This window comes from Notamacropus eugenii, chromosome 2 (assembly GCF_028372415.1).
Source record: "Notamacropus eugenii isolate mMacEug1 chromosome 2, mMacEug1.pri_v2, whole genome shotgun sequence".
In the NCBI taxonomy this organism is placed as follows: Eukaryota; Metazoa; Chordata; class Mammalia; order Diprotodontia; family Macropodidae; genus Notamacropus; species Notamacropus eugenii.
This window is the reverse complement of record NC_092873.1, coordinates 373049191-373077180: the sequence shown is the minus strand read 5'-3', so window position 1 is coordinate 373077180 and position 27990 is coordinate 373049191. Positions and strand designations below refer to the sequence as shown.

The following is a 27990-nucleotide window of genomic DNA, read 5'->3' as shown; positions in this document are numbered from 1 at the left end:
ATTCCACTTTGGGGCAGCTCTCACCATTAGAAGTGTTCCCTGAAATATTGTCTAAATTGACCTGATTGCAACTTCTACCAACTGTTTCCATTTCTGCCCCTAGAGTCAAAGAGAACAAGTTTAATCCTTTCCTTACCCAAAAGCCTTTCAAATACTTGAAAACAGCTATCATAACCCTGCCTAGTCTTCTCTTCTTCAGGCTAAACATTCCCAATTCCTTGTTCATATGATGAGGAACTTAAGTCACTGGACCTGTCTTGTAAAAGGTACCAAAAGAATCCAGTCTGAATCTCCCTGAAAAATTTAAAGTATTACACACCATAATTTCTCATTTAGAAAGATGTGCTAGGAAACTCTACATTTCTTAAATAAATACTGAGAATGATAAACAGACATATGGAAGGAAAAAGGTTTAAATCCCCCTCCCCCAAAACATTAAACACTTACCATTTCTTTTGGCCCAGGGATGTAAACATGTAGTTTTCACAAGGGTTTCATCAACTTTTCCTCCTGACATATTATCCATGAACTGACGTCCATGTTCTAATGCAAGGTAGCAGTCATTGCAACAATCCTGTTCTTCAACACGTACCGAGCTGCTAATTACACCAATTTTGGGAATAGGATCTTGGTCTGCTGCTCCAAATGGTGAAAATAAATTAGTGCACTGATCTTGTAGCAATAATATTAACTCATCAGGCAATTTTTCAGGTTCTTTAAGTCCTCCATTGACATGTTCAACAGAGGTGGCCCTGAGAGCTTCAAAACGCTTCTCTGCTTCTTTACCACATTCAGTGTTACGTCCTATGATGTCTAGTTCATCTTCAAGAAACAATCCAGAGCTGTTTCCAAATTTTCTGTTCATGACAGCACTGAAGCCACAGGTACACCTATACTGTGCTTCCTGTGTTGGATCTGGAATGTAAACTCCAACATCAGCACCTTTGATGTTCATGTTGCAGACACAGATACAGCAACTGTCAAAATTACAGTCTTTGTACAAGTTCATTACTGACTCTGAAAGAATGAGGTTTACATAAAGACTATGTGCTTCAGGGATGGATGGAACAGTTGCAGGCTCAACAGAATTTAGGGGTCTACATGTTGATGGGGTGGAAGCTGGTGAATACAAGTCTGAATTCTCATATTTGACTGAGCCTTGAGCACTGGCAGGCCCACCAGCTCCACGAGGTGTACGAGGTGTCCTTGGTGTTCGTGGAGTTGGAAATCTCGGGGTGGAGGGAGAAGGAAGAATCCCTGCTCCACTATTACTAGGAGGTGCACTGCTTGGGGGCATTCCAAAAGGAGTATGAGTTTGAGGAGTATAAGCAGGGCCATATTCTTGATCCATAGCACTTCCATCACTATAACATTCCCCAGATGAGAAATTCATACAGAAATATGCCAAAAAAAAAAAAAAAAGAGGGGGGGGGAACAATGAAATTAGAATTGCAAAATATTCCATAATCATCTGAAAAAATACGGTTTGACAACTAGTACAAGTAATTTAAAAAAATCTATCCCTATAGTACCCAGTCTACATAATTAAAAAATTGTCAACAACACTTGTTTAGGAAGAAAGGTTAATGTTTCAGCCTCACGCAAAATATCTGGAAAGGATGTGTCAAAATAGTTGAAGCATACACAATTGTAATATAATGAGTAGCACCCAAAGGATTTTAAATTTATGATGGCATTAACTCTAGCCCCTCATTTTAAATATGAAGAAACAGGTGAAAGAGATTGTGACTCAACCAAAGTCACACAAACTGATAAGTATCTAAGGCATGATTTGAAACCAAGAATCGCACCATCTAGCTGCCTTACATTCAGTCATGTGCAAAACATCTACAAACGTCTTGAATATGAAATTTGTACAGGTATAACAGGACTATATGATTCAAGAAGCAATAATGATGACTATTAAAAAAACTATTAGAAGATTCTCAGCCCTAATTAAAGCCATGAAGCAGTGAATCAAAATACACCATTAGTTTAGGCATGCTAAGAAAGATGTTTTGGAAGAAATGAATGCCCAATGTCATACTATTTACCCATAAGGTTTTTAAAAAAATGTTTTAATATAGCACCAATTTTTGCTGCTACAAACAAATTAAAGACTTGAAAGACTTGGGAGGAGTTAATCTTTTTTAAAAAGCCATATACAAAGTATTTCTCTCAAAACTCAGTTTTATACAACACATGGATATAAATCATACCCCTCTTTGATGAAAGGCATGGTGGGCCCTGGAGGAAGCAAATCTAATTTCCCAACAGTCCAACTTTGCCGATAAATGCACTCTTCTGGAAGCTTGATAGGAGGCAAACACTGGCTGGGGAGTGTTTTTAGAGGTGCAAACATGGAACATCCCACCAGAGCTTGACAATTTTCCAGTTTATAGACATATGAAAAATCCTGTAAGATAAGAATTAAAACTTACAATGTCTTAATTTTCTAACTTCAAAGAGAGTACTTAGTGAATTTTAAAAATTAAATTTATAAAAATCACAAATAATAGTTTTTTAATCCCAATCTTCTCATTTTTAACAAAAAAAATTCTACTATTACAATTCTATTAACAATAAATTTGGGAGGAAAAAAGTATAGTCAATGCCAAAAGTTAGTATTGTTAACTACAAGACTATAAAGATTTATGAAAATTTCTCTTGCATAAACTCATTTACAAATTTACCTTAATTTCAGAAGGTTTGGGACTACAGAATCCTTCATCAACCTCAATTTTGAATTGGGCTCCTATACTGGAACTATTCCCATCTAGGATAGTTCCTCCAGGTGTAGTATCCATACTACCATATTCCTTGTTGTTCATATTCATTGGGGAAAATCCCATGATATGCTGTTCCAATGATGGTGGTGTTGGATACATCTTATGAAGATCTGCAGTGCCTATCAGAAATACATATTTGATATAAATTATACATCAAGAGAATGCTTAAAATTAAAAGTGGCCAATTTGAGATTCCATGGCTTTAAAAACACAACAAATTATTTCGAAAACTTACTTATGCATGACAGTGGATCCAAATTTCCTGCTTTTGACTCCTTGCAATTAGATTTCTCATCTGAGCCATTCAGTGTTTTTTTAGAGCCAGGCTATTAAAAAATTTACATGAAAGTTTTATTCAGTGCTATTTCAGGTCAGTAATAATTCAAAATAAATAACTGTACAATAAACCATTTGTTTTATCTGTTAAACATTTACTAAGCACCTAACAAGTACAATCTGTGAGGTAACAGTGAAGACACAAACTTTAGATAAGATGCATTCCCTGTTTTCATGTAGCTTATAGTCCCAAAGGATGAGACTGACACAAATATATTATAAAATTACATGACCAGTATATTAGAGTTACAAAAGAAAAGACTGTTTTTATGAGGAAAGCTTTTATCAGAGGAAGGGAAGACCAGATGGAAAAGGGTAGAATTTGAACTGGTTTTTTATAGTGTTGGTAGAGATTTAAGAAGTGTAGGATGGAGGACATTCTAACAGGATTCAGCATAAGTATGAAGGTAGGAAAGTAAAGAGCAAATCTGTAACACGATGTAATTGGAGCACTGAGCGCTGGGAGGGGGGAAATAGAGTAGAAAGGCCTTGAATGATGGACAGGAATTTGAACTTGGTAGACAAAAGGGAGCCACATAATCAAATCAATGCATTAAGAGCAATTATTCTAGCATCCACATGTAGGCTACATTGGAGAGGAGAGTGCGGAGGTAGAAAGACGTCTCAAGAAGCTACTTCCAACAAGATCCAATCTCTAATTAATAAGAGACTAAAGAGAATGAACATTTTAAAAAAATGCAAACTACAAACAACCACATTAAAACACACCCAAAATCACTAATAAGAGAAATAAATGCAAATTACCTCCCCCATCCAAACTCAGAAAGATTACAAAAACTAAGAATACTGGAGGAGTTCTGGGCAAACAAGAAAAAGAATATGTTGTGATAGAACTGTGAAATAGTTCAATTGGTCCAGATTCCAATTTAGAATTATGTAAGAAAAGTCACTGAACTGTCTTTATTCCAGCAGTTCTACTTCTGAGCATATATCCTAATGAAATTTTTAAAGACAGAAACAAAAATCTAATACATACCAATATTCATAGCTGAAACCATAATTTCATGAAGGGCCCAGGCCATCCATGTTCACTTCTATCCTGACTCTTGAGGCTTTTTCCTTCATCACCAGCAGTCTTCTCACCCTAGAGAAGCCTCCACTCAAGTTCTCATCTCTGATTGGTGGGGCTTTGGATGAAATTACCATTTCATATGAAATGCGTAGCCCATCTATGCTTATTTCTCTATTGGTTCAACTCCTGATTCTGGACAAATTTAGGGCCTTCACTGCTACAAGACATTCTTAATTAACTCAACATCCAACTCACCATGCTTTCTGCCACTATTTGCTCCTTCAACCCTGTCTCACATGAAGAGGTGGGAGGAAGCCCTTCTTACCAAGGTTAACTCCTCTGATCTGCATAAGTGAATCCATTTAATCTGTCTTCTCCAGTAGATTTATCATTCCTACTCAATCAATTATCTTTAAGATTAAAGATAACTGAATCTCTTGGAGATATCTCCAAGTATACTAGCTGCTTCACTGTTGCCTACAAACATATGCATTTCTCCCCATCCTAAAGAAAACTTACTTGATTTCATCTCCACTACTGTCCTATATCTTTCTTGCCTTTCTTGCTAAACTTCTTGAAAAAAGGCCAAGTGCTTCCTTTCCTCATACTCTCTATTCTGTCTCATACTCTGGTACTTCCTTTTCCTCATACTCTCTCAGACTCTATCTAGAGTATGATTTCCACTACATCGTTCCACTAAAACTGCTCTCATGTCTGACACGCTCTCTCAAATGCCAACTTCAATGGTCTTTTCTCAATCCTCACCTTTCTTGAACTCTCTTCAGTCTCTGACACTGTCAATCAATCTCTCCTTAATTCCCTCTTCTCTCTAGGTTTCATAACATTACCCTTTCCTGGTTCTCCTACCTATCTCATTACTTTTTCTCAGTCTGTCATAACCATTAACCATAGGTGTTCCACAGTATTCTGTCTTGGGACCTCTTCTGTTTTCCTTCTATACTATTTCACTTGTTGATCTCATCAGCTACCAGGGTTTCAATTATCATCTCTATGCAGATGATTCACAAATCTACCTATCTAGCCTTAACCTCTCTCCTGACTTCCAGCTGAGTATCTCCAATTGTCTAGACATCCCCTAGACATTTAAACAAATGCCCCAAACTGAACTCATCTTCCCCTCAATGTTCTCCATTCTTCTAAATTTCTCTGTTACTGTTAAAGGTATCACCATCACCCACGCATCATCATTTAATTCCTCTCTCTTACCCTTTATATCTAAATATGCAAGCAATGCCTGTCAGTTTTACCTCTGCAGTATTTTTTTATACTCCCCTTTCTGTTCTCTGACACTGCTACCAGCCTGGTGCAGGATTCCATCACACCTTAAGCCTACATTATGGAAACGGACTACTGGTTAGTTTCCCTGCCACAAGTCTCTACCCTCTCTAGTCTAACCTTCACTCAGTTGTCAAAATGATCTTCCTTAAGTACAGATCTGACCATGTCATTTCTTCCCTAACCTTTCATACCATCTCCTCACCCACTCAGTAAACTCCAATATCTCTCTACCACTTCCAGGATTAAAAATAAAATCATCTGTTTGGTGTTGAAAGCCTTTCATAACCAGTATAACCTCTCCCGCATGGCCACTAACGCCAGCCACCTGGATCTTCCTCACTCCATCTCCTCACTAAAAGCATTTCACTAACCATTCCTTGTGCCAGGAACTCTCTCCTTATCTCTGCCTCCCAGCTAAAATCTCACCATCTACTGAAGTCTTTCCAGATCTACCTTAATTTTAGTGTGTTCCCTCTGTTGACTAAATCAATTTTATCCATATATAGCTTGCTTATACAGTTATTTGCATCTTGTCTTCCCCCATTAGACTGTGAGCTCCTCAAGAGCCAGAACTTTTTTACCTTTCTTTTTATCCCTAATGGTAAGCAGGGTGCTTGACCTAAAGTAAGTGCTTAGTAAATGCTTACTGATTACAATTTTTTACTTTTTCCCCAACAGCCTTGCCCTGCCCCCCCCATAACCCTCCACTTTTCAATGTTCTTTTATAAGTTTCTTCCTCTATTAGAATAGAAGTCCTTTGAGGGCAGGAACAGTCTTTTTGCTTGTATTTGTATTCCCAGCACTTGAGTGCCTAGACCATAGTAAGTGCTTAATAAATGTTGTATTATTGATGTATAAACAGCACCTTTTAGGAAATAAGTGGAGGGGTAAAGGGAAGTGGGGGCCCTGGATGGTAAGCTAGATTGAAAGGTTAATGGTTCAATGTGAATGTAACAGGAGGACTCAGTAGAGTTTTCCAATAATCTGTGCTTTACCTTGTACTGTTTGACATTTTTATCAATGACTTGGACAAAGGAATAGATAACATGTTCAGTATATATGAAAATGACACAAATCTAAGGACAGTTAACATACTGAAAGACAAAAATCAGGATCCAAAAGGATCTTGATAGTAAAGAGTCATTAGGCTGAAAATATACTAAGACAAAACTCAAGTGGGATGTAAAATCTTATATTCAGGTAAAAAAAAAATCAACTTCATAAATATGATATGGGGCAGGTATGGTGAGATAGCAGCTGTTTTAAAAAGGATCTGAGGGTTTTAATGGACTACAAACTTAATGACTCAGCAGTTTGGGGAGAGAGGAGGAATTAATGTGATCATGGATGGCTCTGAGATACATAGTTTCCCCACTGTCCTATTCACACCTTATCTAGAGTACTGTTTTCAGTCTCGGTGTCAGTTTACCAAGGTTACTGATAAGATGAAGACTGTCCTCTAGAAGAAAGCAGCTAGAATGGTGAATGGTTTTGAGTACATCTTATATGAGAATCAGTTGGAGAAACTGGGCATATTTAGCCTAGAAAAGATAAGGAAGACTCAAAGCAGAGGGATAGGAGAAATGACACACATACTAGCCATCTTCTTGCATGTGAAGGGCTGTCACATAGATGATTAACTTTTTCTATTTGACTCCAGAGGCTAGAACTAGCAACAAATGGTAAAAGTTAGAAGTTAATTTAGGATTATTATCAGGGAAAAACTACCCAACAATTAAAAGCTATCCAAAAGTAGAATGCGTCACCTCAACTAATGGTGGGATCTCCCTCCTTGAAGGTCTAAAAGCAATAGCTAAGTGACAACTTATTGGTTATGTTACAGTAGAGATTCCTTTTGTGTAGGGACAAGAGTAGATGGCCACCATGCCCATATACTGGGGAATCAGACATCTAGGTGGCTCGGTGCTTGGAGTACCTGGCCTGGAATCAGATATACCATCTTCTTGAATTCAAATCTTGCCTCAGATACTTACTAGCTGTGTGACCCTATGCAAGTCATTTAACCCCATTTGCCTTAGCTTCCTTATCTCTCAAATGAGTTGGAGAAGGAAATGGCAAACCACTCCAGTATCTTTGCCAAGAAAACTCCCAATGGGGTCTCAAAAAGTCAGACACAACTGAAACAACTAAACACCAGGGAATTTCTAAAAAAAATAAAACAAAACCAAAAAAAGCTATAGCAAATTAATATAATAATGTACTGTTGTATAGTAAATTGTATAGTAAGTTGTACAGTAAGAAATAATAAAGTGATAAAAGAATTCAGAGAAAATACCAGCTCACAATGAATAAATAATCAGAGTCAAAAGACTATGCATAATGACTATAACAAGGTAAGTAAAAAAGATCACTCAAAGGGAAGCTTTATTATGGAAAAAAGCAATAAAGGGCCCCTGTGGAAAAGATAATGAAATTTAACCATCATGGAGCAGAGGTTGGGGACTACTAGGAGATTAGAATAATGTTTATGTTATTGAATGTAGTCTCTCTATTGGATGTTTTTACTAATTTTTTTTTTCAAAAAAGAGGGTTCAGTGGGGGTAGAGTGTTGAAATGACTAATGAATAACACTTTCTCTTTTCCCTCCTTAAAAAAAAAAGTGCAATAGTACATAAAGACCTGTACTATAATGATGGTTTATAGGGAAAGATGTGGGACATGTTACTGAGGCAGAACCAACAGGACTTGGTAACTTAATGGATAAGAGATAATGGAGGTAGAAGAGTTAAAAATAAATCCAGAGTTCTGATCATGGGAGACAAAGATAAACGAAGGTGCAGAAATGACAGGCACAAAAAATGATGTCATTAGAACAAGTTAAAGGGGAAGATAAACTCATGGAACAACTGGGTGGAAATAAGACCAGAACTATAGGACGCTGAGGGACATTTGCACAGGTGGTCACTGAATGTGACTGCCAAAGGGGAAAGTGAAGAGAGATAAAAAGAAGACCAAGCATAACTCTCTGACAACAACCACATTAGTCAGGAAGATAAAGTATAACTTTAGCAAAGTAGTTATAAAAAGAATCTGTACAAAGGCAAGACGAGAACAAAATTGTAGTCTCTAAAGTAATCTTAAATGTCTGCTTCAGCTGTGAGTAAGCTGTGTTTCAGGTTAGGACATTCATTTGGGGCAACATCTGATCCCAAAACAGTAAGTATGCTAACCCTTATTTTGGAATATTTGAGGAGGGGAGAAACAAGGTTGCTCTGAATTGAGCAAAAAGTTTCAATTTTGGAGCAATCTGGTTACTTTCCAGTACATAGAATAGAAATCAGGATAACAGTTGAAATTTAAAGAAACTGTCTCAAGAGAGAATGATGTATACACAGCATATCTGCTTCCATATATAAACAAAATGCTTTTAAAATCTTCATGAAAATATTTCAAGTAGTATAAGTATTTTCTGAGATGATTTATATATTTTAATCAATCTTCTTTTGCTATAAATAGTATAAAATGGAAACTTTAGTAGAGGCACCTAAAATTTAATTTCTATGATAATTATCAATGAGTTTAAAACAAGAGTGTTGGATTAGTATGTTCTTGGTGTAGCAAGTCATTTAAAGAACCAACACAAAACTCCTCTGCATCATCCTTTGGTACTTTGTTCAAAGTATAAAGCCAGGAAAACTGTTTGTAAATACTCTTGCTATCTGTTCTGCAGCAACCAATAAATTAATTTTTAAAAAAATCACAAGAAATATACAGGCAGTCAAGACTGTTATGTTATGTTAATGTAAACATATTAATATTATGTTAATGTAAACCTAAATTGAGATGGGTAAGAGGTAAACGCAGTTAATTGTGTCCCAAAGTAGAACATACCTTTTAAAGAATGAAAAGCTAAAGTGTGCTTCATCTCATTAAACCATTGTAAACTAGTACAAATGTACATTTGATAAATAAAGCAAAAAGCAGATATTCAGTGCAAGAGTTTTTAACCTATTTTGTCTTATGGGCCCCTTCTCAGAATGATATTTTTAAATGTACTGAATAAATATATAAGATTAGAAAGGAAACTAACTTATTGAAAAGTTATTCAAAAAAAAATTTAATTTTATGAACCCCTGGTTTAAGAGAGGTACCATATACCTTAATCTCTCAAGAAACCTTTTTGCAATTTCTTTTATTACACCAATTGATTGTGTCTATATTTCATTAATTTTCCAGAGACATAAGAGTCTAAGGCAGTGTGACCCAAGAATGTTTTTAAATTTTTAAATACAAGAACGTTTTATTTAAAAAATTAAAAACCATTCTTAGATTGCAGACTGTACAAAAACAGAAATAAACAGATTTGGTTTGCCAATTCTGATACAGGGAATCTAACTTTAAATTGTTTTTTGATGTGGCTATTTAGAATTAAATGCTAGACTTCCCCCTTTTTTTGGGAGGGGGAGGGGAGAGAACAATGGGGAAGAGGCTAAGAAACTAGAGATATGGAAATACATACAATGTCAGACTTGGACAATATGCTGGCTAGCTTTGGTGAACTAGTTTTTTTTCTTTGTTATAAGGAATAGTTGAGAAATGTATGTTCAGAAATAAAAAAAATTAGAACAGAATTTAAACACTTGATTTTGCCCAATCACAGTGAAATTTTCTATACTATGCTGATTCACAACTTCAAAGGAAGAATAATCATCACATATTAGGGTTGATGAGAACATTTCTTTAACTACTTACATATACTTTTTCTTCATATAAAAAATAAGGATATCCAGCTATAACAACTGGCATTTCTATAATATTTTAAATTTTGCACAGCACTTTACAAATATCTTATTTTATCCTCATGACAATCCTGAGAAATATTATCATCCCTATTTTTTTTTTAACAGATAAGCAGGCAGACAGAAGTGATTTGCCCTGGGCCACACAGTTATTAAGTGTCTGAAGTCATATTTGAACTTCCTAACTCCAGGACTAGCACTCTATCCACTGTGCCACCTAGCTGCTTGGCTCAATGAAGAAGACTGTTTAGTACAGCTGAAAAAGCACTGGCTTTGGAGACAAGAGGAACTGGGTTCAAATCCTGCCTCTATTACTTACTACTGTGCACTCTGCGGAGACAAATCATTTTAACTTTACTAGGCCTTTTTCCTCTTCCATGGGAATCTCAGAGACTAGCTGATCCCACCTTCTTCCTGGATGGGAAACTGGTCTCTGAAATTCCTTCCAGGTCTAAATATATGAACCTTTGTTTTTACATCAGTCATTTCTGTAAATATAACTTCCTCAACCGCCACACAAACTGAGGCTCCCTTATAGATACAGAGACTGCTTCTGACAATGCACACAACCTTCTTCTCTGGCCTATGTAGCACGATTTTAAAGATGTGGACACCAACGGAAGATAAATCCTTTTAACGGGCATTGCTATTAATACTAAACTTCCCTCTCCAATGTCTGTGGCATAGTCAAATTAATTCAAAAGCACACAATCACAGAGCACAATTCAGCATTCCACCTTCAAGATACATGAACACCTTTTAACTGATTAACTCATTTGATTGAGTTATTTTTGAATTGGTTACCCAAATTTGAAATCCGAATTGGGTTACCCATTCTGGACCACTATTTCAGGATAGCCGTAGCCACTATTCATGATTTCCCTATAGCTTCCCTAACCTTCTAGCCACAGAGATCTTTCGGGACCCCACTGCTTCCTTCCCACTCCTCCAGTTCTGGAACCAAGAACAAATCAACTCTACCATGGTGCCTGGCTGGAGTTTGTCAGTCTTCTCCTTAAATGACTCTCTTATCATTCCGTCAATTTAAAAAGTGTCCTTCCCTGGCCACCACTCCTTTATGTGTTCAGAAACCACAAGCTGCTTTTGCATTTATATCCCCACGTTTACCACAGTAGTTAAACTACAGGTTTACCACAGTAGTTGGCACATAATAAGCCCTTAAAAAATGTCTCAATTATTCAATAATCCAATCCACTAAAAATCTTTTAAAAGAAACACAAATTTCATGTAAATTAGTGACAAATTCAGATTAAATGATGGTCCAAAAGGGCAATGTAACACTCACTGTTAGTTCATCTTCATCAGAATTGAAGAGATTGTCAAGATCAGTATAAGAGACAGCTAGGTCAGAATCATAAATGAGGCTGGTTGATGGAGGACGGGCATGACCACCAGGACGCTGTGCATCTACAAAATACAAACAAAAATTATATAATGGATAATATAACATGCTACTTAAATCAGTTACAGGAAATTTTCAACTTGTAAGAGGTAGTATTTTAAAATAGTTTTTGTTTTTATTTTTAAAAATGATTTCCGAAACCTTAAACACCTGGAAGTTAGGTGTTGTGGCTAAGGTAATGTGGAACTTTAATCAGCAATGAAGCTAAAACACTGAATGTTGGTGAAAAAATAGGAAATAATCTTCCAACGTTCGGAATGAAACATAAGTCACTTAATGCAATTTTTTTTTTGATACACGTAACTTATAGGAAGTAAGCAAAACACAAATACAATGAAGAGGAAAAAAGGTTCTTGAAATAGAATAAGAATTAGGAAAAAAAGGAAAAGGAATTATAGCATTAAAGTCTCAACTTCACACTAAATATATAAGCCCTTTCTAAAATACCCTTGACAGATAGCAATGTTAGTCTTTGCTTTAATACTTTTAGGAACAGATCACAATGTCATGAAACAGCACATTGAACTTCTAGACACCTCTAAATGTTAGATTTTTTTCTTATAATTAATTTAAACCTTCCTTTTCCCTTCTAATTAAGTTCCACCTGATGGTTCTAAATCCGACTACTAGGGTTCTATAAAATAAGTCTAACAATTCTAAAATCATGGTGTTGGTCTAAATGATCTCCAATTTCCCTTCTGGCTCTAAATCTTGATTCTAGGTCTCACTTATTTTCCCCTACCAAGTCTTCCCCATTCAGTATCAAAATCCCGGGGGTTCCAAACATTTTTCATGTAATATTTCACATAATCTAGGTCACCATTCTCTTCTTAAACTTTTTCCACTCATGACCCCTTCAGTGCTTCCTAAACTGTGAATCACAACCCCATATACTAGAGAAAAATCCAGTATGCCAGCTAGAATAGAACAGCAGTTAGAAACAGTGGATAGAGTGCTAGACTTAGACTCAAATTCTACCTGCCATTAGCTTGTGAGACCACGGGGAAGTTAAAATTCTGTACGGCTCAACTTCCTCATCTGTAAAATGGGAGTAACAGCTATAGTCCTTTACCTCTTAAGATAGTTAGGTAGGAGTAATGAAGCTCAAGTGAAATAAGTTATTTAAAGTGCTTTTACAAACCTCAAACAACAATAACAATGCAAATGCAGGGTGTTTTTGTTTTTATATTTAAATGGCTGTTGATGTATATGAGAAAGACAACCTATAAAAGGATGGAGCAGAAAGGAAGGTAGTGTGGTGCAATGATAATCTCCAAAAGTAGAAGGAAAATGGTAGCTCCTCTCAGGTGGTAAACATTTAAATAGAAATCCCCCTCTCCCCCAATGATATTATTGGACCAAGACATCTTGGATGATGGCTAGAGGCTAGAAGCAAACAGGTCAGTTGTTCACAAACACCAAGTATTCACAAGTCTTTAAATTAGTAACTGTGGGATTACTTAAAATTCAACTTTGCTTATTTTGATAATAAAAGCTACTATAATTCAAGCTGCTCAGACCCATAATGTATAAATGGAAATCTGAAAATAAGTTGAGCTGTAGAAAAATCAGAGACATTTTATAATAAAGACATTCAAGTCTGAACTTCTCATTTTTCCTTCTAACTATGAGATTCTGACTGCAATACACTTCATTCAAGTTTTACAAGATTCCTGGTCTATTGGCAGACCGAATTAAAACTCTTCCCCTTTTAAGATACAACTGTGGGATAGCCTCATCTTTCAATTGAACAGAATCCCTAGTCACACCTTCTGAGTCTTTTGAATTTCCTTCCAGGATTCACTGGGGTGACAACCAAGGGGATTAGACTCTGCAACTCTAAATGTTCTTTTACCACTAAGCTCTCTAATATGTAGGTGCATAGACTGTTACCCAACACATGAACACTTTCACTTTTCAACTTACATTGGCTTTTTCTTCTAGTCTTATTAGTAAGCTTCACTCAGACACAGAGTTTAAAACTCCATAGGAGGTCCTTAGCAAATAGCTTTCCCCTTTCTCCTATCAGTCTAATCACTACCACAATAAAGCACTTTTCCTAACAAGCAGCTAGTTGGATACATGTAAAAGAATTAAGAACTGTACCCTAAACAAGTCAGGTGAAAATGAAAAATGAAAATTACATAGTCTGATTTACTGAGGGTTTATTTAGGAGTTGCAAGGAAGAAGTTGTGACTCCATTAGCGTAGGAATTCCCTTCAAAACAGATCAGCAACTATTTTCCAACTGAAGAGTCTTTTAGAAAGCTTTCTTTTTTCTTTTTTTTTTTTTAGAAAGCTTTCTTTCTGAGAAGTTAAGTGACTTGCCCAGGGTCACACAGCAAGTATGTGTCAGAGGTGGGACTTAAATTCAGGTCAGCCTGACTCTGGAGCCACATCTCTCTATACCATTTTGGCTCTTAATTTACTGAGTTCTGGGATGGGAAAAAAAGGCTTCAAAGACTATTTTTTATTCTCTTAAACGGTTACAGATGAGCAAATTCCAATGTTTACAATATGAAGCTCCATAACCTCAAACTGTTCACAATAAAGATATTAATAAACCTAATATTAGAATTTATATTTAAGTTTAAAATCAGAAGGCCTCCCTTTTTTATTAAGTACATTAAGACTTCTACTATTGCCAAGTTGAAAATAAAAAAAGTATATTCTAAAGTGTCATTTTTACCTTGCTTGACAGAGGGACTAAATAATGACATAGCATCTTCTTCATGTGATAACACTGTTACATTAGAATTCCCATCTTCTGCCTGCAAATGAGAATGAGGAAGCGTTTAGCACCTTCATTTTAAAAAGCCCATCAAATTTCAATCAATACATTCACTACAGGAAACACATTAATTCTCCTAGAAACAAGACATTATTTATTCAATGATTACCATAACTACAGGAAAATACTGATAAGTTAAATGATTGGGGCTGGAAATACAGGTGTAAAAGTATAGGTTAACAAGCTTGATCCCAAAACAGACTTGGAAATCAATTAGCTTTTTGATACTGATTAAAAATAGAACTAACCAGCAACAGTATCAAGTGTGTTAAATGCTTTCATAAAAGCTAAATGCAAACTTTCTTTTCACAATGATAATGCATCAAATATGGACAATTTCTATTTTCACTGGAGTGCTTAATGAAAAATAGTTTGGTTTAAAATTATAATTTAGAGATTGACTAGTTCCAACTGATCATTTTATAGATGAGGAAACTGAGACACAGGTATTACTTTTCTTACTCAATGTCACACAGCAAGTTACTGGCAAAATCAGATCCAGCACCCTAGTCTCCTGAATTGTAGACCTTTGTTCTTTTTATTACGTTATGTTGTCTCTTCTCTGACATGTCTCATGCAGCAGGTATTCAAATATTTGTTTAGTTTTTATATTTTCTTTCCTATGTCACAGTGACTAAATTTGAAAACTGGGCTGCAAGCCAAATACTTCTAATACCCAGCAACTCTACCCTTTTTCAGTACGATAAACTAAAGTGATGTCTAGCATTGCTTTGATTTTGCTCCATACATTTTATTTCATTCTAATTTTCTGAATACTAGTAATTTACCTCCAGTATTATTTATCAGAACACAGGCAGGGTGGTAAGATAGTAGCTGAGTTTGGTGTCATTAAGACCTCAGTACAAAACCTGCCTTGAACTTAACCTTATTCTTTTCTTCATTCATTTACTAAATTGTAGAGAGCGTGCAATTGGGGGTATGAGGGAAAAGGAGGAGGAGACAGACCTTACCTTATCAACTTAAAACACCCAATTTCCAACCATGAAGCTTGACAAACTTACCACATTAGGAATATGCTTCAGAGAGGCAAAAAAGGGAAAGATTTCCTCAAGCACAACCTTTTAAAGCATCTCAAAACTCTACATTTTTCACAGTAGTTATCATTTGAAATATAAAAGTATTCACTTTTTACAAAATCTTTGCAAGCATAGAACTGCTCCAAATTTTAAAAAAAGGTATAAAAAGAACAAAGAAAAGCTGACAACAATACCCTATATAAAATTATCAATTACCTTTCAGAGCACTATTTTCTCTACTCACCTTATGTTTTTTCCCAGGTTCTCTATCACTGTTCTGCCTATCTTTTTTATTATCAGGAAAAAGAAATTCCACATCTCCATCAACAAATGCATATGGATCAATTTCAGGTTCTTGTTCCATATCAGATACTACTGCTGAAAGATACTGATTTTTACTCTGATACTGTTGCACCAGTTCATCAGAAACCTTTAAAGGTTTTTTACATTGCACCATTAACCTGGACAAAATAAAGATAAAATAGAGAAGCAAAATTTCTAATATCAATACATGGTTTTCTTTCCCTTTCTGAACTCCCCCTCCCCAAAATTGGAACATTCAATTTAAGAGCCAAAAGGAGTCTCAATACCACCCTTGTCTTGGAGACAAGAAAACTGAGGCCTAGAGAACTTATCCAAGGTTTTATGGCTAAATTAGTAAAAGAAGCTAGTTTAAGCTTTTTTCCATTAAAAATAAAACATGTTTCCTGAAAAACTACTTTGATTCTGAAATCTGGCAACATTCAAACATTGCTCAATGTACTTTAACCAGGACCCTTTTCCTAAAGTGTCTCTGAACCTATTTTGCTTTAGTAACAGTGACTGAAGAATCAGAATGGGCTAATTTTATAGTATTAAACATGAAAAGTCACACTTTCTGCTATAAATTGATTGTAATTAAAAATTATGCATCAATTCATTATTATCTCGCCAAAAGAGGTGTACCTTCTAATTAATTCTGCTAGGTGTTTTGGGGGGGGGGCTGGGAGGGAGAAAATCAAGGCACAGTCCATTTTGCTCTAAGTTTGAGACCAACAATTTTAAAATTCAATTAGCTGTACTGTACAAGATTAACAAGTGAAACCCAATGAGAACTCCTGGGATAAATTTGATTGATTCTTATAGAATTAGGGAAGGAACTGTGAGTTCCCTAGTATAGGAATTCCAAAAAGGGGGAACTCTCTCCAGTAAACCTTTTGGCAATTTAACAGATGCATACTAGGGAATTCTATGACGCACAAAGAGGTAAAATGTCAGACAAAACTGAACCTAGATCTTCCTGAAGCTAAGTTTGGCATTCTATCCACTATCCAAAGCACTTCTACACAATCAAACATTCAAGCAATATCAAAAAGAATGATTAGAATTCAGAATATTTCCCTAGTTAGAGGTCTCAAATCCTTCTGCTAGTAACATTAATGGCAATCTTTTTACACTTGCCATCTCCCAAGAGGAAGTTGTTTGTCTTTGCTACTTTTGATGTCTTTTTTCTTCCTTCAGTACCAAAGGTACTTCTTTTTAAGTAAACTCATTTCATAGAATTGATAAAGTAGAGGTCAGATTCATTTTAAAGACTTTATACTACACTGTAAATTGATTTAACTTGGTGCTTTACCACCACCAACTGGTGAAATGTAGTATTGAAGCCCAGCTTCCCTAATCAGAAATAATCAGTCAAAAGGAGTAAAAATCTGTGAAACTATGACTAAGGAAAGAACCTGTAATCTCCCCTATGCCTAATACAGTGCTTAAAATTAAATGCTTAACATTTGTTGAAATGAATATGGGGGAAATTCTTACATTCCAGGAAAGGATGGAAAGCACAAAAGGGAGATGCCAGTTAAAGAAGTGATTTAAAGTCTATAAAAAGAATTAGCACTATGATACTGAAGTATTATAATACCAAAGTACATGCCATAGACCTAGACTACCAGCTTAAACCTCATTGGCAATGAAAGCTTTCAATTCAGACTACTAGATATTTAATCGTTGTAAGAAAATAACTGAAGTCAAGGGGAAAAATAGGGTTCCCAAATCGGCCAACATTGTCAGAACACATACATTTGATAAATTCAAAAGTATCTTATTCTCAGAGATTAGCTAAAATAAGATTTTACAAGATAACACATTTATAGTACTTAGACATGCTTAGATACATTAGTTCTTTAAATTCTCACAGTCATTATGAGTTCTGCTTCACAGGTAAGGGAAAGTTGAAGTGATCTACTGAAGGTCACATGGGCTATAGTCAGTGGCAGAGCCAGAACTAAATCCAAAGTCTCCTAATTCCTAGTTTAATATATTTCAATTTTGACTACAATGCTTTCCCCAAACATTTCACAATTATTTACAAATGACTAATCACATATGCAAGAGTCTGATTATGTAAGTATGTAAGCAATGTAGCAAATGTAAAGCTTTCCTTTATATTTTTCCAGAATCCTAGTCTACTATAAAGCAAATAAATTAAGACATCTTTTCTTTGCAGATGAGTAACCTTTAGTAAACTTCTTAGCAGTTCAGGGAAGGGGGAGAATTTGGAATTCAAAAATTTTTTTAAATGAGTATTAAAAACTTTTTTACCTGTAATTGGGAAAAAAGAATTTTAAAAAATGCCTTATTCTACCCTGTTAGATAGACTGTTACATTATTTACACAAGTAACTGTTGAACTGTGTAATAACTTCATTAAGACATACTTGGCCAACTGTACAGTTAGACTTAAGGACCAAAAAAACCCCTAGATTTCCCAAAGAGACCACTTTTGGGCCATTTTATTCAAAAGTGAAAAGAAATAGTAGTTTTGTAGGCATTCAAAAAGGTATTCAATAATCATAATATTAAGTGTTACAGACAAATGACTCCTACAGGAGCAGGGATATGCAAGAAACTTAAATATATTCCATGAAATACCACTAGCCTCAAGTCATAAAATACAACTTTTAAGTTAAATTCATATTAAAGCACACATGCATAAAATGCCTTTATATATGCTGCACCTAAGGAATCAATTACATAAAACTATATAGTAATACATCTCTAAAGATGTAAAAATAGAAAAATTTACCAGTTTCTTTTTAAAGGGAATTAAAAAAGACAGGATACCATAATTTACTAAATTCTCAATTTTAATATACAAATAACTATACGACTTGAAAGCCAGATTCACCTCTTCCTGAAAGAAACTTTTATAAAAGGTCAAATAATGACTAATAGCTATTATTTTAATAGTCTGGATTTACATACATCACTTTTAAAGTTTACAAAGTGCTTTACAAATATTATCTCATTTTTTCCTCATAACCTTGGATGGTGGGTATTATTATTATCATCACTTTTTTTTTTTTTTTAAACAAAAGAGGAAACTAAGACACTCAAAGGTTAAGTAATTTGCCCAGGATAACAGAGCTGATAACTATCTGAGGCAGGATTTGGACTCTGTTTATCCTGACACCAGAGTCCAGTGCTCTATTCACTGCACATGCTTTTAGGTAAAACTCAGCTACAGACATTATCTAGGATGGCTTGGGCTTCTACTGTAATCATTCAACAAGCATTAAATCACCTAAATTTGCTCCAGACACTAGAGATGGATAGATATACAAAGAGTGAGACAAAAAATACAGAATATACAAATTAAGGAAGGAGAGCACTAGTAGTATGGGGGGAGGAGAAATCAGGGAAGGCTTCCTGCAGGTGATGGTGCTTAAGGTGCATCTTAAAGGGAGATGGATTTTATGATGCAGAGGCATTAAGTGACATGCCCAAGGTTATACAGCCAGACAACAGACATCAAAAGTAGGACCCCAGACTTGAGTCATCCAGGCTTCAAGAATGGCTCTCTGGCCAATATATCATGCTGCTTCTCATCCAGATGACCTACAGCCTTCTTAAAATCTGATGACCAAAACTGAACATAGTACTTCATTATCAGTTCAAGAAAGTTTAAGTAAAGTTTAGTAAAGTAAAAAAAAAAAGTTAAGTTTTAAGTAAAGTGCAATTTTAACCTTATTTGTTCAAAATAAACCATCATTTTTATTTTTAAATGTTAACTATTAATTTCTTTCAAATGAAATGTAGGACTAAAATTTCATTAGATTAAACTCATTCTATCCCACTGAAATATTTTTGGATTCTGATTCTGCCATTTAATAAGCTGAATGTCATATCTAGCCTCTTATCCGCAAATATGATAAGAATATACACCATGCTTTCATCCAAGTCAGTAATAAATTTATTTTCTTCCCTTCATTTATGGACAATAAAAATATAAATAGCTTTCATGATCCCAAGACTGGCCTTTCATTCCCTCTTCCATGCTGCCACTCACTTAACAGTTATCAGGTCTTTACTGTACACAAATTGAAGTATTAGGAGACACAACTTAATCCATAGTCTACTTAAATCTGTGCAAAGAGACAGTTCTAAATTTCTTCACCATTTCATTCTAAAATGACTATTTTCTACATCTAACTATTCTACTAACTTGTTAGTATAGTCATTTACATTTACAATCTTAATAATTTAATTTAAATGAATAAGGAAAATTCTACTGACACAGTAAAATTACTCTGTTCTCTCTAGGCCTCCTACCTTTTTGGTCTCCTTGAATCTCCATCCAATACCCATTCAGTAACTGTGGTTGACATCCCCATCCCAACCCCATTCTCCATGAAACCCTTTTTTCCCCTCTACAATCACATTTGTATACATGTCCAGCCCCAGTCTCTCTGAGAGCTAGTCCTTCTGTTACCAAAAACTTATTCAAACTGGATATGCTGTAGGTATCTCAAACTCAACAGGTCCAAACGCAGAACTCATTGTCTATCTCTTCACAAACACACCTCTTTCAAACTTCCCCATTACTGTTGACAGCTACCATCCAAGTCAGCAAAGTTCAGTAATATCCTATCATTTTCAGCTCCTCAAATCAATTCATCTCACGATACAATCATGTTTAATTCCTTTCTCTAAAGCATTTCTTAGGTAAGTCCTCTTCTTTCCATTCACCACCACCCTAGCTCTGACTCTCATCACTTCTTGTTCAGACTACTAAAAAAGCCTTCTATTTGGACTTCCTGCCACAAATTTTCCTCCCACTCCAATCCATCTTCCACAAAGTGGAAGTGATTTTCTGAAGGTATGTGTTGACTATGTCACCTCTCTCTTTAAACTCCAATGGTTACCTATCACTTCTACAAACAAATATACACCTCTGGTATTTAAAACTCTTCACAAGCTGGCCTTTCCTAGCTTTCAGGATCTTAACATATCAATCCTCTCCATGCACTCTAACATCCAAATATACAGGCCTACTTGTCTAAAAAAAACAATTGGAAATGTAACACTGAAGGTCAGCAGAGAGGTTAGGGAAGGATACAAAGACAAAGAATCATCAGCATAGAGATGATAATGAAATCCATGGGAGCTGAAGAGATCACTGAGTGTAGTATGTAGGGAGAAAAAAAGCGATCTCAAGTCAGAGCTCTGTGGGACATTTAAGACAAGAGTTAGTGACCTAGTTGAGGATCCAAAGAGACAGAGAAGGAGGTTTTATAGGTAAGAAGAACCAAGAAGGAGTAGAGTCCTGACAACCTAGAGAGAAAACAATATCAAGGAAAGAAGCTGATCAATAGTGGTAAAGGAGGCAGAGAGGTAAAGACTGAGGATGGAGGGCTTTGAAGGCTGGTACTGTTTTCTTACTAGTACCTTGCACAGAACAGGCAAATTCATTAAACTGAATTAACACAGCTATACTCTATCTCGTGTTCATCCTTTTAAATACTAGCTTTAAAAAGTTGTGCTAAATTATGCCTCAACTATTAAATACAACACCTGGAGACCAATACAATTCAACAGGCATTTATTAAGAGTCCATACATACAAGACACTGTGCTAGGTGCCAAAATTGAGACAAAAAGCTTGAGGGAGTTTATAGTCTATTTGGAAGGAGGTATTTTTTTTTCTGGAGGTAATCGGGGTTAAGTGACTTGCCCAGGGTCACACAGCTAATAAGTATCCGAAGCTAAACTTGAACTTAAGGTCCTCTTGACTCCAGGGTCAGTGCCCCTTTATAGTCTATTTGGGAGAAGGGAGACAGAGTAACATAAAACATATAAACAGACAAGTATATACATAATAATTTGATGAGAGAGAGAACACTAACAGGTAAGGAACTCAGGTAAGGGTCCCCCATAGGACATGGTTTATGAGCTGAGCTTTAAAGGAAGTTAGAAATTCTAAGAGTGTTAACAGTGAGGAACACATTCCACAGAAAGAAAGCAAGTATCAAGACACATATGATAGATAGAATACAAAATTTTGAATCTAGTGGAGAGCAAATAATTCTGTTTGCGTGGAACACAGTACATAAAGGAGAATAATATGAACTAAAACTAGAAAGGCAGGCAGGAGCCCAGTTTCAAAGTGTTAGGACAAAAAGATGGTAGCTTATCTTAGCGGCAATGAGGAGCCAACAAAAGTTCTGGAGCAAGGAAGTGATATGGTTATTACGCTTATGCTTCAGGAAGTTTATATTGGTAGATTTATGAAGGACAGATTGGAACAGGGAGGGGCTGGAACCCAACATTCCAATTAGGAGGCTGTTGCAACAGTTCAAATGAGAGAAGTAAGTAGCTGAGGCGGTGGCTGTGTGAATGAAGAGAGGGCAAGTGGGGTAAAATGCTGCAGAGGTAATTAATACTGACTGGCTTTCATGACTACCTAGCTGGGGATGGGGGAGAAAAAAAGAAGTGGATAGCTCCTCAACTGTCAACCTGGGTGACTGAAAGGATGGTAGTACTCCTCAGAAGGAACAGGGAAGTTTAGAGAAAGTGGGTTTAAGGAATAGGTGAGATTCTGTTTTGGACATGTGAAGTTTGAGATGTCTTTGACACAGCCACTTAGAAAGATCAAACAAGTAGTACTGCAGGACTGGAGCTCATAAAAGAGATCAGGGTTGTATTTAGAGATCTGGAAGTTATCTGCATAGAGAAAAACACTGAACCCTTAGGAACTGATAAGACCAAAAGAGAGAAGGTATATAAAGAAAGAAGAGCAATAAGGCTGTAAGAGATACTGATCATTAGGAGCTGGGATAGGTAGGAAAAGAACAAGGAGAGAGCAGTGTCAAGAAGACCAGGGCACAAATGGGATAGTTAATAATGTAAAAGGCTATAGAGAGGTGAAGAAAGATTAAAGGGGGGGAGGGGAAGAGAGAGAAAGAGAGAGGAGAGAAAAAAGACAGAAAGAGAGAGGGAAGAGGAGAGAGAGAAAAAAGAGAAGACTTATTAGTGGAGGGATAAAGAGGGGAGGCAAGAGAAAAACATGAGGTCTATCTCATCACATTCCACTAAAGGAAAGAATAAAATGCACACTCATTTTGATAGGAAAACCTATCTCATAATACAGGAGAGTGGGGGACAGGGGCACAAGCAGGGTGGGGGGGAGGATGGAGGGGAGGGCATGGGGAGGAGAATGCAATCCGAGGTCGACACTCATGGGGAGGGAAAGGATCATAAGAGAATAGAAGTAATGGGGGACAGGACAGGATGGAGGGAAATATAGTTAGTCCTATACAACACAACTAGTATGGAAATCATTTGCAAAACTACACAGATTTGGCCTATATTGAATTGCTTGTCTTCCAAGGGGAAGGGGTGGAGAGGGAGGGAGCTAAAGAAGTTGGAACTCAAAGTGTTAGGATCAAATGTAATGTTCTTGCCACTGGGAAATAAGAAATACAGGTTAAGGGGTCAAGAAAGCTATCTGGCCCTACAGGACAAAAGAGAAGACGGAGACAAGGGCAGGGAGGGAGGATAGAGGAGAGAGCAGATTGGTCACAGGGGCAATTAGAATGCTTGGGTTTGGGGTGGGGGAGGGGATAAAAGGGGAGAAAATCTGTAACCCAAAATTTTGTGAAAATAAATGTTAAAAGTTAAAAAAAAAAAAAAGAAAAAAAAAGAGAGACAGAGAGGAAAAGAGAAGGGAGAGAAAGGAGGAGAAAAAAGAGAGAGAGACAAAAAGAGAAGACAGAGAAAGAGAAGAGAGAGAGAGGGGGAGGAAAAGAAAGAAGTCATACAATTTAGCAATTAAGAGATTGTTAGAAATTTTGGAGAAAAGTTACAGCTGAGTAGTGAGTTTGAAGTGAGACCACAAGAGCTTGATAAGTGTATGAGAAGAGAAAGAGGCAAGTAGCATAGAAGGCCTTTTCCAGAAGTTTGGCTAGGGAAAGTAAAAAAGCCCTAAAACAATTTAAGGAGATGAGGGGGGGAGTGTTAAGTCAAGATTTGTGGTTTTTTTCCTTGTTGAAGATCAGGGGAGACCTGGATAGTATGGAAAGAGCCAGCAGAGAAGGAGAATTTAAAGATTTGAGAGACAGAATGGAGGAAAAAGGGAACAAAGGTACAAGCAGGGATTGATCTTGAAGAGCAGGGCCACTTCATCAGAAACTGGAGAAAATAAGGGCAAAATGATATTTAAAAGGTTTTGAAAAATAAATGACATTTTTTTTTTTGGCTAAATAGGAAGTGAGATCTTTTGAGGAGAAGAGAATGAAGACTTGAGAAGAGGTATGGAATAGGTACTAAGGAAAGTAGATTGAATTATTTAGGGAAAAACAAATAACAGATCTGTTGTGTAGCAGTGAAGGTCCAGTTGAGATTAGGTAACAAATTTGGAGTAGATATGGCATAGCTGTGGGACACTTCCTTCAGTGAAACATAAAAATGGGAGAGAGCAGAAAGTAGGGCTAACTTAGGCAAGGCAAGTGTGGCAGTAGAACAAGGTGGCAACTGATTTTAAGAGTAGAGGACAGTATGTTGTTGAACTAATTATTCTAAAGGATCAAAGGGAAGGAAAGTGAGATTGAAGTGATGGACTGGAAAATGAAGGAAGGTTAGAGTGGCTGGGAGTCATGGTTAAAATAAAGAACAATTGTTTTTTATGAGGGGGAGCATAGGGAGAGAAGGAAAGATAAGACATTGCAATAAGAAAAAACTTCAGATATCTAGATCATGGAGGTGTAACACTGGGGTGGTAAGATTAAGGGTATACCCATTTCTGTGTAGGACCAAAGTGGAATGTATGTACAGCTCATGGAGTGTTTGAAGAAACCTACATGTTGAAGGCTGCAACTATAAGGAAAAGGATTTCACTTGAGAAGTCATAAGTAACTGGCAAACAAGAACTGAATAGAATGATATAAAAATATGGAATTAAGTGATAATAGCAAAGGGAGGATGGTCTTAAAGTTACAATGAGAAACAAGGAGGATGTTTGGTCTTCTCCCATTCCCAGAGGGCATGGGAAAAGGAGCATATACTAGATGAAGAGGTGGGGAACCTGCAGGCCTTGAGGCCACATGTAACCCTCTATGTCCTCAAGTGCAGCCCTTTGAGTTCAAATTTTACAAATAATAAAAGGATCCTTAATAAAATGACTTGCTATGTAAAACTTGGTCAAAAAGTCATACTGGGGACCTAGAAAGCCATAAGTTCCCCACCCTAACTAAAGCATATAACCTATACTAAGTAGAGGGGCCAGGGACAATGTTTTCTGGGAAGAAAAGGACAGGAAGAAGCTGAAAGTATGTGACTGATTAGTATTTCAGAGGACACAATGGAAGAAGAGTTTAGAGCAAGGCAATTCAGAGATGGCAGAGCTGAAGTAGATGGGGATGAAAAAGAAATAGAAGCATGAATCACAGAGATTAGGAGAAGGGGCGGGAGCTAGCCTGCTGTGTGTGTGTGCCACAGTTAACTGGCTGAGTTGAGGTGTTTAGGGACATTTCAACTGACAACAGAAAACACTGTAGGAAACACACCAAGGCTTAACTATGCAATTGAACAGTTTAAAATGAAAAAGTAGCATTACCATTTTTATCTAATTTTATGCTAGAATTAAACATATCAACAACAACAACAAAAAGATTATTTTCAAAATAGCTGCAGCATTTAGAATGAATGTGTATATACTCAACTATATTAAAAACCACAGCAACTACAACTGATAGGCTAAGTGCTCTGCACCCCAAAAATCCTTTAATCAAAATTCATCCTCAGAGAAAGCTGATATTTAGAAAACTAAAAATATGAATAACTTCAGTCAAGAGCAGTCAGCTTTGAAATTCTGTTCTTCAAAAATAAAGCTGAAAATTACTGTACATGAAAAGATCATAGACAAGTAAGGTAATAATGAAACAGAGCTACCTGGAAACCCTGAAGGTAGAAAACTATAAATAAAACATTGAACACACACTAGATCTAAAGCAAGAGCCTTCAAAGCATTGATCAGCTATCAGCACCTAGATTTGATGCTGAGGAAATAAAAGAAATCATTCTCTCTGGTCTGTCCACAATCAAGTGTCAGCACTTCTAGTGAAGGACCAAGAGGATAATCTTCACCAGGATTAAACAGAAACCACTACCCAATCAATCAGTAAACATTTATTAAGCATGTACTATATGGCAGGCACTGTGATACCACAGTTTCTGTTAAATATAACTAATAATTTCTCCCCTACCAAAAACTTTGTTTAATAAAATACACATTCTTTGCAATCTGCATTCCAAGCTAATCTGAAAAACTTTTTTTCAGAATTTCTATCGTAACATCAAGAGACAAACAGTTCTCCAAAACAAATGACATAAGTTTTAAAGAGATGTAGAAAGTATGACAATCCACTTTACTTTGTATTAAATATATGCATCAAATGTAATGGAATGTATTTTTAAAATACTATATGGAGAGTTATGTCTGTACAAATTAAATATAAAATAAGAGAATAAAATTAGGCTTGCAGAAAAATTAAGTCAATGGATCATTTTATCTTTGTAAAGTAATTTCATAAGCATTATTAAAGGAGGACACAATGAAAAAAAAAAAACCAAGTTATTTTTCAGGAAGAGAAGTGAACACTTGGATTTGTCTGAATTACCAGTTCCACAGGGAACAGTCTGACTTTCACTCCAATTAGCTTTGTTACCCTCAGGGAGATGAATATTACCTGAATGTTGCCACTGATCAATTTGAAATTCTCTCAAGCAAAAAACAGTATATGCAAGATCCTATTCACTATTGAAAAACTAACATTATGGTTTGAGATCCATGTAATTAATGAGACAAGGCTAGGCACATTTTTTTAGCTCTCTGTAACATTGGGACAGTGTCCCTAGTGAAACTAACTGGGAAACTCAAGTTAATGTTATAGTCTATGATTCAAACATATATTAGAAAAAAGTTATATTCTAAACCTTGGAGGTACCCCAACACAAATATGAAAATTATGTTGATCAAAACCAAAAAAGATTTTTCCTAATGCACCAAAATATATATAGTAAGTAAACCTCAGATTTCTTAGTCTATTTGACTTAGTAGAAAGGACACCTGAATTGAGTCAGAAGTATTAGTTCAGGATAAATTACTTAACCTAAGCCTCAGTTTCCTCAGCTGTAAAATAATGTTTTCACAATCTACCTCACAGTGATGTTGTACTTTAAAGTGCTTCACCCCCAAAATAGCTGGAGGAGCACAAGAGCATGTATTTATATACATATTTTTATATGTATAAATATCTATCATTATTAACTTCATCATCCCTGTCAAATCTCTGATGGCTAACTTCTTGAAATTTTACCACTTCTAATCAAATGGCATTATGATATCTTAGCAAAGGTGATATCCAAAATTAAACATTTTCCATTAATCAATTATCAAAATATTACCCACATTTTTAAAGCAAAAAAGAGCAGAATTTTTTTCTAATTATAATACACAAATCAAGTCAACCACCCCAACCAGACTGGCATACAGATAAAGAAGCCTGAAATAAAAAAAAAAGTACAGGGAACCACTTTTAACTGATGAAAGGAATACTTCTGGGCTTTGTTCTGATTTTGTTATTTTTCGATACTTTTTCTAACCTCAATCAAAATTTTAAAAATTAAAAGGAAATATTTTATTTAAATCAGCTACCCAGGATTAAATACTAAACAACTCCCAAACGCATACTCCTGGGGAGACACACATGTAGTGGACTATTACTGTGCCCTAAGAAACAACTATAGAGAAGGATGGCATGACTGGGAAAAATTAATACCAAGACAACTAAGTAAAATGAGAGAAACAATATACACAATGACTCTAACAATGTAATAAAAAAAACAATCATAACAAAAACTGAATGCTACGAAACTCTAATGACTACATCTGATCTCAAAGTAAAGATAGGAGAATTACCTCCTTCCCTTCTTTATAGAGGTAGAGGATTACGAGCATGGAATGCAGCATATAACATTGGGATTTCGAACAGAGCATCACTGATTTAGAGCAAGAAAGGACCTTACAGGTCGGTCATCTAGTCCAACCCCCTCAGCTTAGACATGAGGAATTGAGGACAAGAGAAGATAATGCAACTTGTCTAAGGTCATGCATGTAGCAAATAGCAGGTACAAATTAAATCTGACTCCAAATCCTGCACCCTTCCAATTGTACCTGATAAATGGTTAGTTTTAATAAAACTTTTT

General features: G+C 35.9%; 1 protein-coding gene across 1 annotated transcript in view; it reads right to left on the bottom strand.

The window, feature by feature from the left end:
* MED13 (mediator complex subunit 13) overlaps positions 1 to 27990 on the bottom strand; it is a 91867-nt gene that overhangs the window by 22005 nt on the left and 41872 nt on the right. The window contains exons 10-16 of the mRNA XM_072646907.1: positions 15712 to 15928; positions 14329 to 14410; positions 11524 to 11645; positions 3025 to 3115; positions 2694 to 2908; positions 2220 to 2416; positions 448 to 1364 (exon numbers count right to left, since the gene is read on the bottom strand). Coding sequence (XP_072503008.1) covers positions 448 to 1364; positions 2220 to 2416; positions 2694 to 2908; positions 3025 to 3115; positions 11524 to 11645; positions 14329 to 14410; positions 15712 to 15928 — 1841 coding nt within the window. The remainder of the gene's footprint in view (positions 1 to 447; positions 1365 to 2219; positions 2417 to 2693; positions 2909 to 3024; positions 3116 to 11523; positions 11646 to 14328; positions 14411 to 15711; positions 15929 to 27990) is intronic.